At 36.2% G+C, this 12,775-nt stretch overlaps 1 protein-coding gene across 1 annotated transcript in view; it reads left to right on the top strand.

Annotated features, from left to right (window-relative positions):
* The window catches only part of LOC112824959 (histone deacetylase 9), a 636,385-nt gene that overhangs the window by 463,468 nt on the left and 160,142 nt on the right, over window positions 1-12,775 (top strand). The window contains exon 20 of the mRNA XM_073898929.1: window positions 3,401-3,450. Coding sequence (XP_073755030.1) covers window positions 3,401-3,450 — 50 coding nt within the window. The remainder of the gene's footprint in view (window positions 1-3,400; window positions 3,451-12,775) is intronic.

Genomic DNA, 12,775 nt, shown 5'->3' on the forward strand with positions numbered 1-12,775 from the left:
TCTTTCTTTCTTTCTTTCTTTCTTTCTTTCTTTCTTTCTTTCTTTCTCTTTCTTTCTTTCTTTCTTTCTTTCTTTCTTTCTTTCTTTCTTTCTTTCTTTTTCTTTCTTTCTTTCTTTCTTTCTTTTTTAAAGATTTTATTTATTCATTTGAGAGAGAGAGAGATAGCGAGAGAACAAGAGTGGGAAGGAAAGGGAGAAGCAGGCTCCCTGCTGAGCAAGGAGCTTGATGCAGGGCTTAATCCCAGGAGCCTGGGATCATGACCTGGGCCAAAGGCAGCGGCTTAACTGACTGAGCCACCCAGGCGCCCCTGGTCTTTGTTTTTCTATCACTGACATATTTTACTTAGCATTATACTCTCTAAATCCAATCATGTTGTTGCAAATAGCAAGATTTCATTATTTTTTATGGCTGGGTAATACTCCATTGTATATATATAGCACATCTTTATCCTAATTCATTAGGTGATGGACACTTGGGCTGCTTCCAGATCTTAGTAGTTTTTACAGTTTTATTAAATAAATTGGCCATATATGTCATTAGTTTTTAGTACTTAATGTGGGATAATATTCATATAGTTGATGATTTTAAAATTAGCTTTAGATACACATGAGGAGTTCCATAGGTACCTCTCAGGGATCAGTGCAGCAATTTCAGTATTGTGTGCAGGCTACATGAGTAAAGATAAACAGGGATGTTGCCATTATTAGATCCTGATTTTAAGCAAAAAATTCAACTTCTTTTGGGAAGATTTGAGAGGGAGAGTGCGCCCGAGCACACACCCACGAACTGGGGGGAGGGGCAGAGGGAGAGGAAGAAGCAGGCTTCCCACTGAGCGGGAAGCCTGAGCAAGGCTCCATTACAGGACCCCGGGGATCATGATCCAAGCTGAAGGCAGATGCTTAAATAACTGAGCCACCCAGGTGCCCCTAAATTCAACTTTGATAATACCTCTGAACTACTTCAGTTTCTCTTGTGAATCCAGAAACTTAGATGGGTTTCCGTAATTCAGATTCTAAGTGAATAATCTCATTCTTTTAAAAGTTTAACTTTTCATCCTTTTTTTGTTCCTTATGAAATTTGTTTTTTTATTTTATTTTTTCTTTTTTATGAAATTTGGATTTTTGTGGCTTTTTACTTCTATTTTAAAGATCAAAGTTGGTATGTACAAAATATATAAATTTCTAAGCATTAAGATATTTTCCCTCTCTTTAACCCTTTTCACTCCCATACATCCTTTTTTCTCCCCGAGTCCCTCCCAACACAGAGAGGGAGGGGTTAGTATCTGTCATGGTGCATGCACATTTAATTGAAATTCATTCAATTGTGTTATTTTCTGAGTTAAAGTGATATTATTGTTTTTGATAGTTATGTTCTGGAGTTAGGGAGGAAGGATTTAAATAGAAGTTCATTATGACCAGACCTATCAGTCTTTGTATCTTGAAAGACACCTATAGCTTATAAAATGATTAGATTTGAAAATGGGCACCATTTATCTCTTTAAATACTCTAGACTCTCTAAGGTGACACTTAAAAACATTTTCTCCAATCATTTCTAGTGCAGGGTTTTCCTTTGCATTAATAGTCCTGTCGTTCTTATTACCAGTTACCATTATCTTGTGGCTAGCTAGATCTGAGTCCATGGATAAGGCAATGTAGCATTATTAAAAAATAAATCCAGGGGCGCCTGGGTGGCTCAGTTGGTTAAGCCATTGACTGCCTTCGGCTCAGGTCATGATCCTTGAGTCCCAGGATCGAGTCCCACATCGGGCTCCCTGCTCAGCAGGGAGTCTGCTTCTGCCTCTGACCCTCCCCCCTCTTGTGCTCTCTCTCTCATGCTCTCTTTCTCTCAGATAAATAAATAAAATCTTTAAAAAATAAATCAATTCAGTCAATTCAGTGAATTAAAAATTTTTTACATACTACTAAATTTAAATTATTGATTATTTGGCTGTTTTATATTATTGTAAACCTTACTAAATAAAAATTCTCCTTAAGCAGCTTATCATTTATTTTACTTATTCTCTTAGGATTTAATGATTTTTAGAAAGTACTTTAAATTTATTACATTGCAATATTACCTTTATCCCTTTTCACTGGCTGTGGAATGAAGAGTTCAGACATTAAAATATATAATATTATATATTTTAACATGTGAAATTAATTGTGACTAATACATCCTTGCAAAATATTCAAGAATACAGAAACATCATTGTTATGAGCAACAACCACTTAAGAAAACTTTGCCCTTCACCAAGCTACCTGTAAATTTTTTAATGTATTGTATTGATGCTATCCATAAATTTTTTCATGTACTTTATTGATGTCATTATTCCAGTTTTAACATTTTTCCTTGGTTTCCTTATTTTTTTCTGTTGATTTTTCATTTTTTTCTTTTGTTCCCCACCCTTATATGTAATGAGATGTCTTATTTTTTTCATTTGCACTTATATTTTTATCATTTCCCATCTGTTAGCAATTGCATTTGAAAAATCAACTCAAACAATTTATTGTTTACAAAGTAAATGTTCTTTGACAACAAAATCTAGTTAGACTTTTACTGACATGTCATGTGAAGTCTGCTGCAAACGTATTTTCAATTTTCATTATTTTTTATTTCACTGATCATCATTACAGCAAAGGTTTTGGGATAGATATGATCATTGCTTTTCCTTTAATTATCTTGCAGACAGGTTTAGGAGTGAATATTTTTGTTTTCTGTATTAAATGTGGTAGGTAATGTAGAAAATGAAAATGTAGGTAAACAAAATGATTAAAAATTCCATGAAATATCAATTGACAGTCACAAGCAAGACTTTGGTATACATTTTAAAGAAGATATATTTCTATTTACATTATGTAGATTTCCCAAAAGGGTTATCCTTATTATAGTGTTTTCTGACTTGTTTGTTTAAAAAGTGGACTTTGAAGAGGCTTATAATATACTTTGTCTTAGTTATATCTGAAGTAGAAATTGAGAATAAGTCTGTGTATTTGAGTAGATGTTTTAATATTTAAAACATTTAAAAAATGACAGTATTTTTCAAAAACTTGTGGCTCAAAACATCACTTTAGAGGGATACACTCAGAGAATAGCTGAGTTATTTTAAGTAAAATGTATATAAAAGATGTTGTGATAAATGATGCGTAGGGCAGCTAAAAATTTTTTGAGACTCAAATATCATAGGTATGTGGTTTTTTCATGTGGGGCAATAGACTCTACATGTAATAATAATTCATTTGCTTTAAGTTTTTACCTATTTAAAATTTGATTAATTTTCTTCTGAATCAAGTGATAAATCCTATGTGACATGATATTATGTGTTAATAAGCACTAAAATTTTTAAAATTATAATTATATTCCCAATTGATATATTTTTTACATGTCTTCTTAACGTATAGGTGATGCCTCTCAAAAGTTTTTTTCTTCATTACCTTGTGGTGGACTTGGGGTAAGTATGAGTTTGTTTACTGCTTTTAAATAACATAAATTGCCAAAAATATCTCCTTTGATTTATCTATTCAGGCCGTGTCTCCGTAGAAGTTATCCTAGACTTCAGGATTGGCTAATAATTTATAGGGCTCAATTCCCAGTAAACATGCAAATCTCTGTGCTCAAAATTTATTAAGAATTTCAAGATGGTAACACAGTGAATTAATCCAACTGTGGGGCTCTTCTAACTCTAGGGTTCTGTGGGACTGCACAGGTCACGTGCCTGTAAAGTTAGCTTTGCTAGACTTTTATGTAGCTGGAGAAAAGGTAACCCAAGAGGGTTTAACAGTTTTGCAGCAGAATTCAGTTCTTAATAGAGTCACACTGAATATGCAAGTACATTATATTCCTGATGAAAATAGCATTAACTTCACAAAGTGCTTTGCCTTGTAGCACATTTTGTTTGTGAACCTCTAGGGCCATTTTTGTCTTCAGTAATTAACAAAGCCTTTTTCCACCCAGGATATTTACGCCACATTTCAAGGACAAATTTATTTGAATCCAGTGACATATGAAGAAAAATGTCTACATTTTTGTGGATGATTAGAACACATCCTTTAACCTGAACTGTATTTAAAGTTAACCCTTACCAGTAGCAAACTGTCATCCTATAGAACTAAGTGTTAAGTCATGTTAGGACAACATAATTCTAGATCAAGTTTCAAGGACTGAGAAATTTAAATCACGTAGGCTTCTTGAATATTGAAGGGAAAGAACTGTGTATGTCATATTTTAGGCAATATTTTGCTATAACTAAATTTTATACAGGGAAATTCCATATATTTTAAGTTAATTCTGTCATTTTAGTGATTCTAGATTTCACAAGGATAATCTTTCTATTCCTTCACCTATGATTCTGCCCTCTCTAGAAATAAGAATGGCAACTACAACAACCAATATCTGCTTGGATTTTACAGTTTGCTATCATACAACTGAGGTTTATAAGAGCTTTGTAAAATAGTTATTATTGTTTTCTTCGACCCAAGAACTGTGATTTTTATTTTTTTCATAGTTTTAGCTCCTTTTTAAAAAATTTTTAGATTTTTTTATTGTTATGTTAATCACCATACATGGCATCATTACTTTTTGTTGTAGTGTTCCAAGATTCATTGTTTGTGTATAACACCCAGTGCTCCACGCAGAACGTGCCCTCTTTAATACCCATCACCAGGCTAACCCATCCTCCCACCCCCTCCCCTCTAGAACCCTTGGTTTGTTTTTCCGAGTCCATCATCTCTCATGGTTTGTCTCCCCCTCCGATTTCCCCCCCTTCATTTTTCCCCTCCTGCTATCTTCTTCTTCTTCTTTTCTTTTCTTTTTAACACATATTGTATTATTTGTTTCAGAGGTACAGTTCTGTGATTCAACAGTCTTGCACAATTCACAGCGCTCACTGTAGCACATACCCTCCCCAATGTCTATCACCCAGCCACCCCCCACCACTCCAGCAACCCTCAGTTTGTTTCCTGAGATTAAGAATTCCTCATATCAGTGAGGTCATATGATACATGTCTTTCTCTTATTGACTTATTTCGCTCAGCATAACATCATCCAGTTCTATCCACGCCATTGCAGATGGCAAGATCTCATTCCTTTTGATGCTGCATAATATTCCAGTGTGTGGTGTGTGTGTGTGTGTGTGTGTGTGTGTGTGTGTGTGTGTGTGTGTATACCGCATCTTCTTTATCCATTCATCTGTTGATGGGCATCTTGGCTCTTTCCACAGTTTGGCTATTGTGGACATTGCTGCTATAAACTTCGGGGTGCATGTACGCCTTCGGATCCCTACATTTGTATCTTTGTGGTAAATACCCAGTAGTGCAATTGCTGGATCGTATGGTAGCTCTATTTTCAACTTTTTGAGGAACCTCCATTCCTGTTTTCCAGAGTGGTTGCAGCAGCTTGCATTCCCACCAACAGTGTAGGAGTACTTTGCCTTGTAGCACATTTTGTTTGTGAACCTCTGCACTTTCTTCACATCCCCACCAACATCTGTCGTTTCCTGACTTGTTAATTTTAGCCATTCTGACTGGTGTGAGGTGGTATCTCATTGAGGTTTTGATTTGGATTTCCCTGATGCCAAGTGATGTTGAGCAATTTTCATGTGTCTGTTGGCCATTTGGATGTCTTCTTTGGAAAAATGTCTGTTCATGTCTTCTGCCCATTTCTTGATTGGATTATTTGTTCTTTGGGTGTTGAGTTTGATAAGTTCTTTATAGATTTTGGATACTAGCCCTTTATCTGATATGTCATTTGCAAATATCTTCTCCCATTCTGTCAGTTGTCTTTTGGTTTTGTGGACTGTTTCTTTTGCTATGCAAAAGCTTTTTATCTTGTTGAGGTCCCAATAGTTCATTTTTGCCCTTGCTTCCCTTGCCTTTGGCGATGTTTCTAGGAAGAAGTTGCTGTGGCTGAGGTCTAAGAGGTTGCTGCCTGTGTTCTCTTTTCGGATTTTGAAGGACTCCTGTCTCACATTTAGGTCTTTCAAGCATTTTGAGTCTGTTTTTGTGTGTGGAGTAAGGAAATGGTCCAGTTTCATTCTTCTGCGTGTGGCTGTCCAATTTTCCCAACACCATTTGTTGAAGAGACTCTCTTTTTGCCATTGGACATTCTTTCCTGCTTTGTCAAAGATTAGTTGACCAGAGAGTTGAGGGTCCATTTCTGGGCTCTCGATTCTGTTCCATTGATCTATGTGTCTGTTTTTGTGCCAGTACCATACTGTCTTGATGATGACAGCTTTGTAATAGAACCAGAAGTCTGGAATTGTGATGCCGCTAGCTTTGCTTTTCTTTTTCAACATTCCTCTGGCTATTCGAGGTCTCTTCTGGTTCCATACAAATTTTAGGATTATTTGTTCCATTTCTTTGAAAAAAGTGGATGGTATTTTGATGGGGATTGCTTTGAATGTGTAGATTGCTCTAGGTAGCACTGACATCTTCACAATGTTTGTTCTTCCAATCCATGAGCATGGAACATTTTTCCATTTCTTTGTGTCTTCCTCAATTTCTTTCATGAGTATTTTATAGTTTTCTGAGGACAGATCCTTTGCCTCTTTGGTTAGATTTATTCCTAGGTATCTTATGGTTTTGGGTGCAATTGTAAATGGGATCAACTCCTTAATTTCTCTCTCTTCTGTCTTGTTGGTCTATAGGAATGCCACTGATTTCTGTGCATTGATTTTATATCCTGCCACTTTACTGAATTCCTGTATGAGTTCTAGCAGTTTTGGGGTGGAGTCTTTTGGGTTTTCCACATAAAGTATCATATCATCTGCAAAGAGTGAGAGTTTGACTTCCTACTTGCCGATTTGGTTGCCTTTGATTTCTTTTTCTTGTCTGATTGCTGTGGCTAGGACTTCTAATACTGTGTTGAATAGCAGTGGTGATAGTGAACATCCCTGTCGTGTTCCTGACCTTAGGGGGAAAGCTCTCAGTTTTTCCCCATTGCAAATGATATTAGCTGTAGGTTTTTCATAGATGGCTTTTATGATATTGAGGTATGTACCCTCTATCCCTATACTCTGAAGAATTTTGATCAAGAAAGGATGCTGTACTTTGTCAAATGCTTTTTCTGCATCTATTGAGAGGATCATATGGTTCTTGTCCTTTTGTTAATATATTGTATCACATTGATTTGCGGATATTGAACCAACCTTGCAGCCCAGGGATAAATCCCACTTGGTCGTGGTGAATAATCCTTTTAATGTACTGTTGGATCCTATTGGCTAGTATTTTGGTGAGAATTTTTGCATCCATGTTCATCAAGGATACTGGTCTGTAATTCTCCTTTTTGATGGGGTCTTTGTCTGGTTTGGGGATCAAGGTGATGGTGGCCTCATAAAATGAGTTTGGAAGTTTTCCTTCCATTTCTATTTTTTGGAACAGTTTCAGGAGAATAGGTATTAATTCTTCTTTAAATGTCTGATAGAATTCCCCTGGGAAGCCATCTGGCCCTGGGCTTTTGTTTGTTGGGAGATTTTTGATGACTGCTTCAATTTCCTTAGTGGTTATAGGTCTGTTCAGGTTTTCTATTTCTTCCTGGTTCAATTTTAGTAGTTGATACATCTCTAGGAATGCATCCAAGGTAACTTCTTATTCTTCAGCTAGAACTGCTCTAGTAAACTCTTGGAAGTGCCCAAGGAATGAAGAATGAGTACTGCTTTTGTCCCTGTATGTCCCACACAAAGCACAGTCAGTATCATAAAATAAGTCCTTAATAATGTCCCCAAACACTGACTTTATCCTTGGTGGCAGCAATGGTAGTAGGTAAATCTAGCTTCAGCAAGCAGAGGCAGGAGGTGGAAGACTGGATCAGTTTGACTTCAGTGCTGGAGAAGGCTGGAGAGAGGCACTTCTGTTTATTAGATTCACCTCTTGGTCTTCTGAAGGTCTTCTGGTGGTTTTATGTAGGTCCAAGTGAATGTGAACATGTGTATGATGTGTGTGTGTGCACGCACAAGCTTGTCTATGTTGGTACTCTAGAGAACTAGTTTGATTTGGCCTTTTTTTTTCTTTTCCAGAAACCAAGTTGTGTTCTTAGGCATTCAGAAACCTTCTTGCCCTTCAGATCTTGTGTTTTGTTATAAGTCCTAAGAGAATCCTCTAGATTTGTACCAGTCTAAATTTTTACTTTTGGGACAGTCCTAGACATATTAAATATACAAAGATAGCCAGTATGAACTGAGAGTGGTCCAACTTCACAACATGGGGCACTTCAGAGAACTTGGAAACCACCAAAATTGCTCTTGTGTTAAGGCACTCTTCCAGTTCACATTATTGGTTTAAATTCCAAAATACTTAATACTCCCCAATTATTAAAGTAAACTCCAGTCCCTAGAATATACACCATGCTACTAGGTGGCTTTAATATATACCTACTGAAGTCTGATGGATTGACTAGCTTCTGGGGAGACTACCTAGGACATTGTGAAATCAGAAAATCCCTACTTCTTATTAAGTTTTCTCCTAAAATTGCATATGATAATTTTTAAGTTTTTTAATTACAGTATAGTTAACATATAGTGTTATATTAGTTTTAGGTGTAAAATACAGTGATTCAACAATTCTAAACATTACCCAGTGCTCATCATGATAAGTGGACTCTTTGCTTGTGATAATTTGCCAGTAGTTGGTTAGGTTGCTCAATGGGCAAATGGTATGTAAGGTGCTTTAAAGTATATTTTCCAGAATTGCATTTTGAGTGACAATCGCAAGGGTTTCTAAATTTCTTTTTGTTTGGTTCTCCTTTTGTTTGTTACTATGGCAAGACTCACTTCTCATTAGTGTGTGATTGCGCTACAAGAAAATGCCTCAGTTGCAGAGAGCATTTTACCAAATCCCAGGACTTGGCCATCATCTAATGAAATAGATAATTAAGGGACTCTGGAAATAAAAGCCAGTGCAGGACCACTTTAGTTCTCACTCCTAAGGGTATATCACTAAAAATAGTGATCATTTTTTCTGGCCATCTGACCTGCTGCTGTGTGAAGAAATCTTGAAATCATTTCTCAGCTTTATTTTTCCCTCTTCACTTGATAGGCCACAAAAAAAACCACAAAAGCAAGGACGAGCAGGCTTTTATGATAATGTCGTCATCAGCTCCCAGCTTCAAACGCTTCTGCGGCTTTTGAGTTGTCATTTATAACTTGGAACTGAATCGACCCATAATTCCCTTGATACACTTAGAGAAATTGATAACAGATTCTGCACTTCTTTTATGGCTCGGAGGAGGCAACTCCAATCACATCACTATTGGCAGGCAATATTATTTTTTGACATGGTTGTAAAAGTATAAAGGAGCTTATGGCATTTGTTTAGATGAGGAATGGGCTCTCAAGCTGTGCTGGGGTTTACAGGACCAGATTAGTGAGAAGCAAAGGGAATATGATGTTTGCAAACAGGATATGATTTTATATATAAGTTTGGGTTTCATGCTCTGTTCCCTGGGGAAAGCCCTGCAGACAGCAGAGAATTCCACTTTTATCCTACAACAGACAAGCTCCTGGTGCCAAAAGGCAGAAAAATAAATGTGGTCAATGGGCAGTGTCAGACCCTTAATTGGAGGAGGAGGAGCTGTGGAAGAGGTAGAACAGTTCCCTAGGAGGAATGAGGAATTGCTGAGCATGGGCAGAACCTGGACCCGCCTAACTGGTCAAAGATGTGCCAAAAATGAGGCTCTGTGAGGTTTAATCAAGGTTCCTTCTCCAGCAGCAACTCAGTCAGTCTGTGAACACGAGGCTGGCTTTTTATTACAAACTTTTACTCTGTCGGTATTCTGTTTGATTACTCCTAAATCTGACACACTGTGGAGGTTAGAGATGTCATTTTTGTGATTTGGAAAGGGAGAGATGGGGAGAGGGATTAGGTGGTTATGGAGAGGTAATTTAGGGCTCATTTCAATTGCCCTGAGGTTTTCAGCAGACATTTCAGTTATGTACTAACTATACTCACTGTACAGGAGGCAGGTTTGGATGGAATGTCTCAAGTTTTCTTTCATTCTGTCAGACTTAAAATGTAAACTCTCCCCTCTGATATACAAAATTTACATATATGTAAATACTACATGTACACACACACACACACACACACACACACTCAAAAGAAAATTGTTTGCTATTTTCTACTACATTTGTATCTTTGTATTATTTTACCCATTACGTTACATTGGGTCTTCCCCATAACAGTAAAAAAAAAAAAAAAAAAAAAGAAAAAAAATGTTCTGGTGGCAAGTCTTTTAAAGGACCTCTCTGACTTTCTCTTTGGTATTATAATATCAGAAAATGATTTATTTTATGACCAAATCTGTGGACATATAGTTAAATTCAGTGTAACAGAAATATTTGATTAATACATTTTTCTCCTATTTAGAGTGGTTTTCTTTGAAACACAATCAGTTATTTAGAAGATATAACATATTGCCATGAAATGAAGAGTGAAGGGCAGGAAAAAGAAGACTTTTTGCCAGTGATTAGATAAGGTGCAGGAATGCAAAGACTAATGAGACCACTCTTCTCAGTTGCTCATAGCCTGTTCATTGTGCTGCTTTGGACAAATGTGCTTTGAGAACACAGAGAAGGGGGCTTCCAGAACAGAAAAGAAAGAAGAGCGTTGTTGGGACTATTTAAGTAGTAATAAGCTAAATAAAATTTCAAGAATGATGGGTAATGACATATTTGTATGAGTTTGTGGGAGGGGTATGGGGGTGCATATCCAGACATTAATTGTTTAGGCCATAATAACACACCATATTTTTAACAGTCACACTAACCTATTGCTGATTAGTAAGGAATTTTTTTCCCTAAAGCAACAACAACAAAAAACCTAATGTTTATGCCAAAATTTGTATGTTCTGAAGTTTTGATATTGAGTCAGGAACCCCTTCCTTTTATCATAAGTATATGCATTATGTGCTATTCCCACCCAGTTATCCTAAGCAGGCACAGTGCCTGTTGTTACATCTGCAGAAGGAGGTGGGGGTGGCATCTGTTTCTTACATGCAGTAATCAGGATAATGTTGATTTCCCCTGTATTAATGCTCAGCTCAAACCTGGCTTGCAGTCAGTGGTTCATTTCCTCCACTGCTGCTATCAGAGATGCATCACAGCCCTCTTCCCTCCAGCACAGTGAGGATCCATTAATATTTGGGATCTGTCTTTTCCCCATCTCCCCTTCTCCTATTTGGATTTTCATTGGTTTTTTAAACTGGATGCAAATGATACTGGCAGGAACACCCCATAGCCCCTGGAAAAAGTAAAACTGATAAGCTGCCCTAATGAAATTGTTTCAGAGTTTTGGTTCATGATGTGGATTCTACAAAAAATCATGTTGCCCCAGATGTGGAAAATACAGTACAAAATATTATGCAAGCTAGGAAATTCCTTCTAAATAACAAAGGAATTTTCTAATATTGCATAGATTATGCTAATTGTATATACTCAGTAACAGTTGCAGGGAAGTAGATGACACTCCCCACAGAAATAAACATATATACATAACTGTGTTTACTACCAAAAGTAAAATTGTATATAATCTTTTAAGTGTCTAATGTTCATTGTAGGAAAGAGGACAATTAGAAATGAAAAGCTTAACTTCCTCCCTAATTCACTTAGCTGTAGTATCTCATTTGTGATTAAATAATTTCTATTGCTTTTACTTTATGGCTAAGCACAACAGGACACATTTTGAAATTCCACTTTCATTTTATTATTTAAAGTACACATGAATATAAGAACAGCTATTAAAATTCTTCTGTTGTCAACATGAGATACCTTAAAAATGCCATCATCAAAGCTGTACGCATGTGTTTTTCACATTCTCAGGACCACAACACCTATAAAAACTATATGAGCAACACTGTCAACCAAAGTAATGTCAAACGCAGAGAAGAAGAAAATATATCCATTTCTGGAATTTCTTGTTCTATAATTTTTCTCTGGTCTGTAATTCAATTTCTCTAAAGAAATTGAAACTTAGACTCTCCTGTTGCTAAAGGTAAATGGATTTGATGAACATTAAGCTTTGAATTCAAGAAATGTATAGTTCTATGAAACAAAAACTCTGAGAAATTAAAAAAAGTACTTGAATAAATTTGAATATACAATCATCTGCTGGTTGCCACTTCTGACTGTCAAGAAAACATAAGGCCTGACTTTAGATGAACTTTTAGAGTTGATAAAGGAAACGGAACTACTTAGAAAAAAGGAATCTTTGGTCAGTTTCTATGTTGTGCAGCTTGGAAGGCAGCTAAATCCTGGCCCATCTCACCTTTTCATTTTGATGTGAAAAAACTGCATTAATATTTTCATTTATCATATTTCTACCCTGGATAGTTTCTGATCCAGATACTCATCCCTACAACAAACTAATATCCACCACAGAATATTGATACAACATTATTGGATTTGTCTTTGTTAAGTATTTTGACAGAGAAAGTTTAGTAAAGCATAATTTCTCCATTTTTCAGATTATATCATTTTTCAAAATCCAAAACTAAAATTAGTTTACTGAATGCTTGAGCCATAACAGGCAGTTCATGGCATATTCCCTCGGACTTAATCATTCCAAACTCCTGGGTAGAACCTATAGCTCCTGACTTCTAGGCAAGCAGCATCATTATTACTGTACAAGGTCTTATTTTAAGATTAAAATAATAAGTGAAATTAAGGACTTGAAAGACTAATCAACGACTTATCTTAGCAACAAAGCTTTTAAATGAAGACTATTAAAAGACTGCTATATTTGAAAATGACACGCATCCAAAATCACTTGGTTAGTTTATTTTGTTAC

Source organism: Callorhinus ursinus, unplaced genomic scaffold (genome assembly GCF_003265705.2).
Source record: "Callorhinus ursinus isolate GAN/ISIS: 27379988/994484 unplaced genomic scaffold, GSC_fseal_2.0 scaffold12, whole genome shotgun sequence".
NCBI lineage: Eukaryota > Metazoa > Chordata > Mammalia > Carnivora > Otariidae > Callorhinus > Callorhinus ursinus.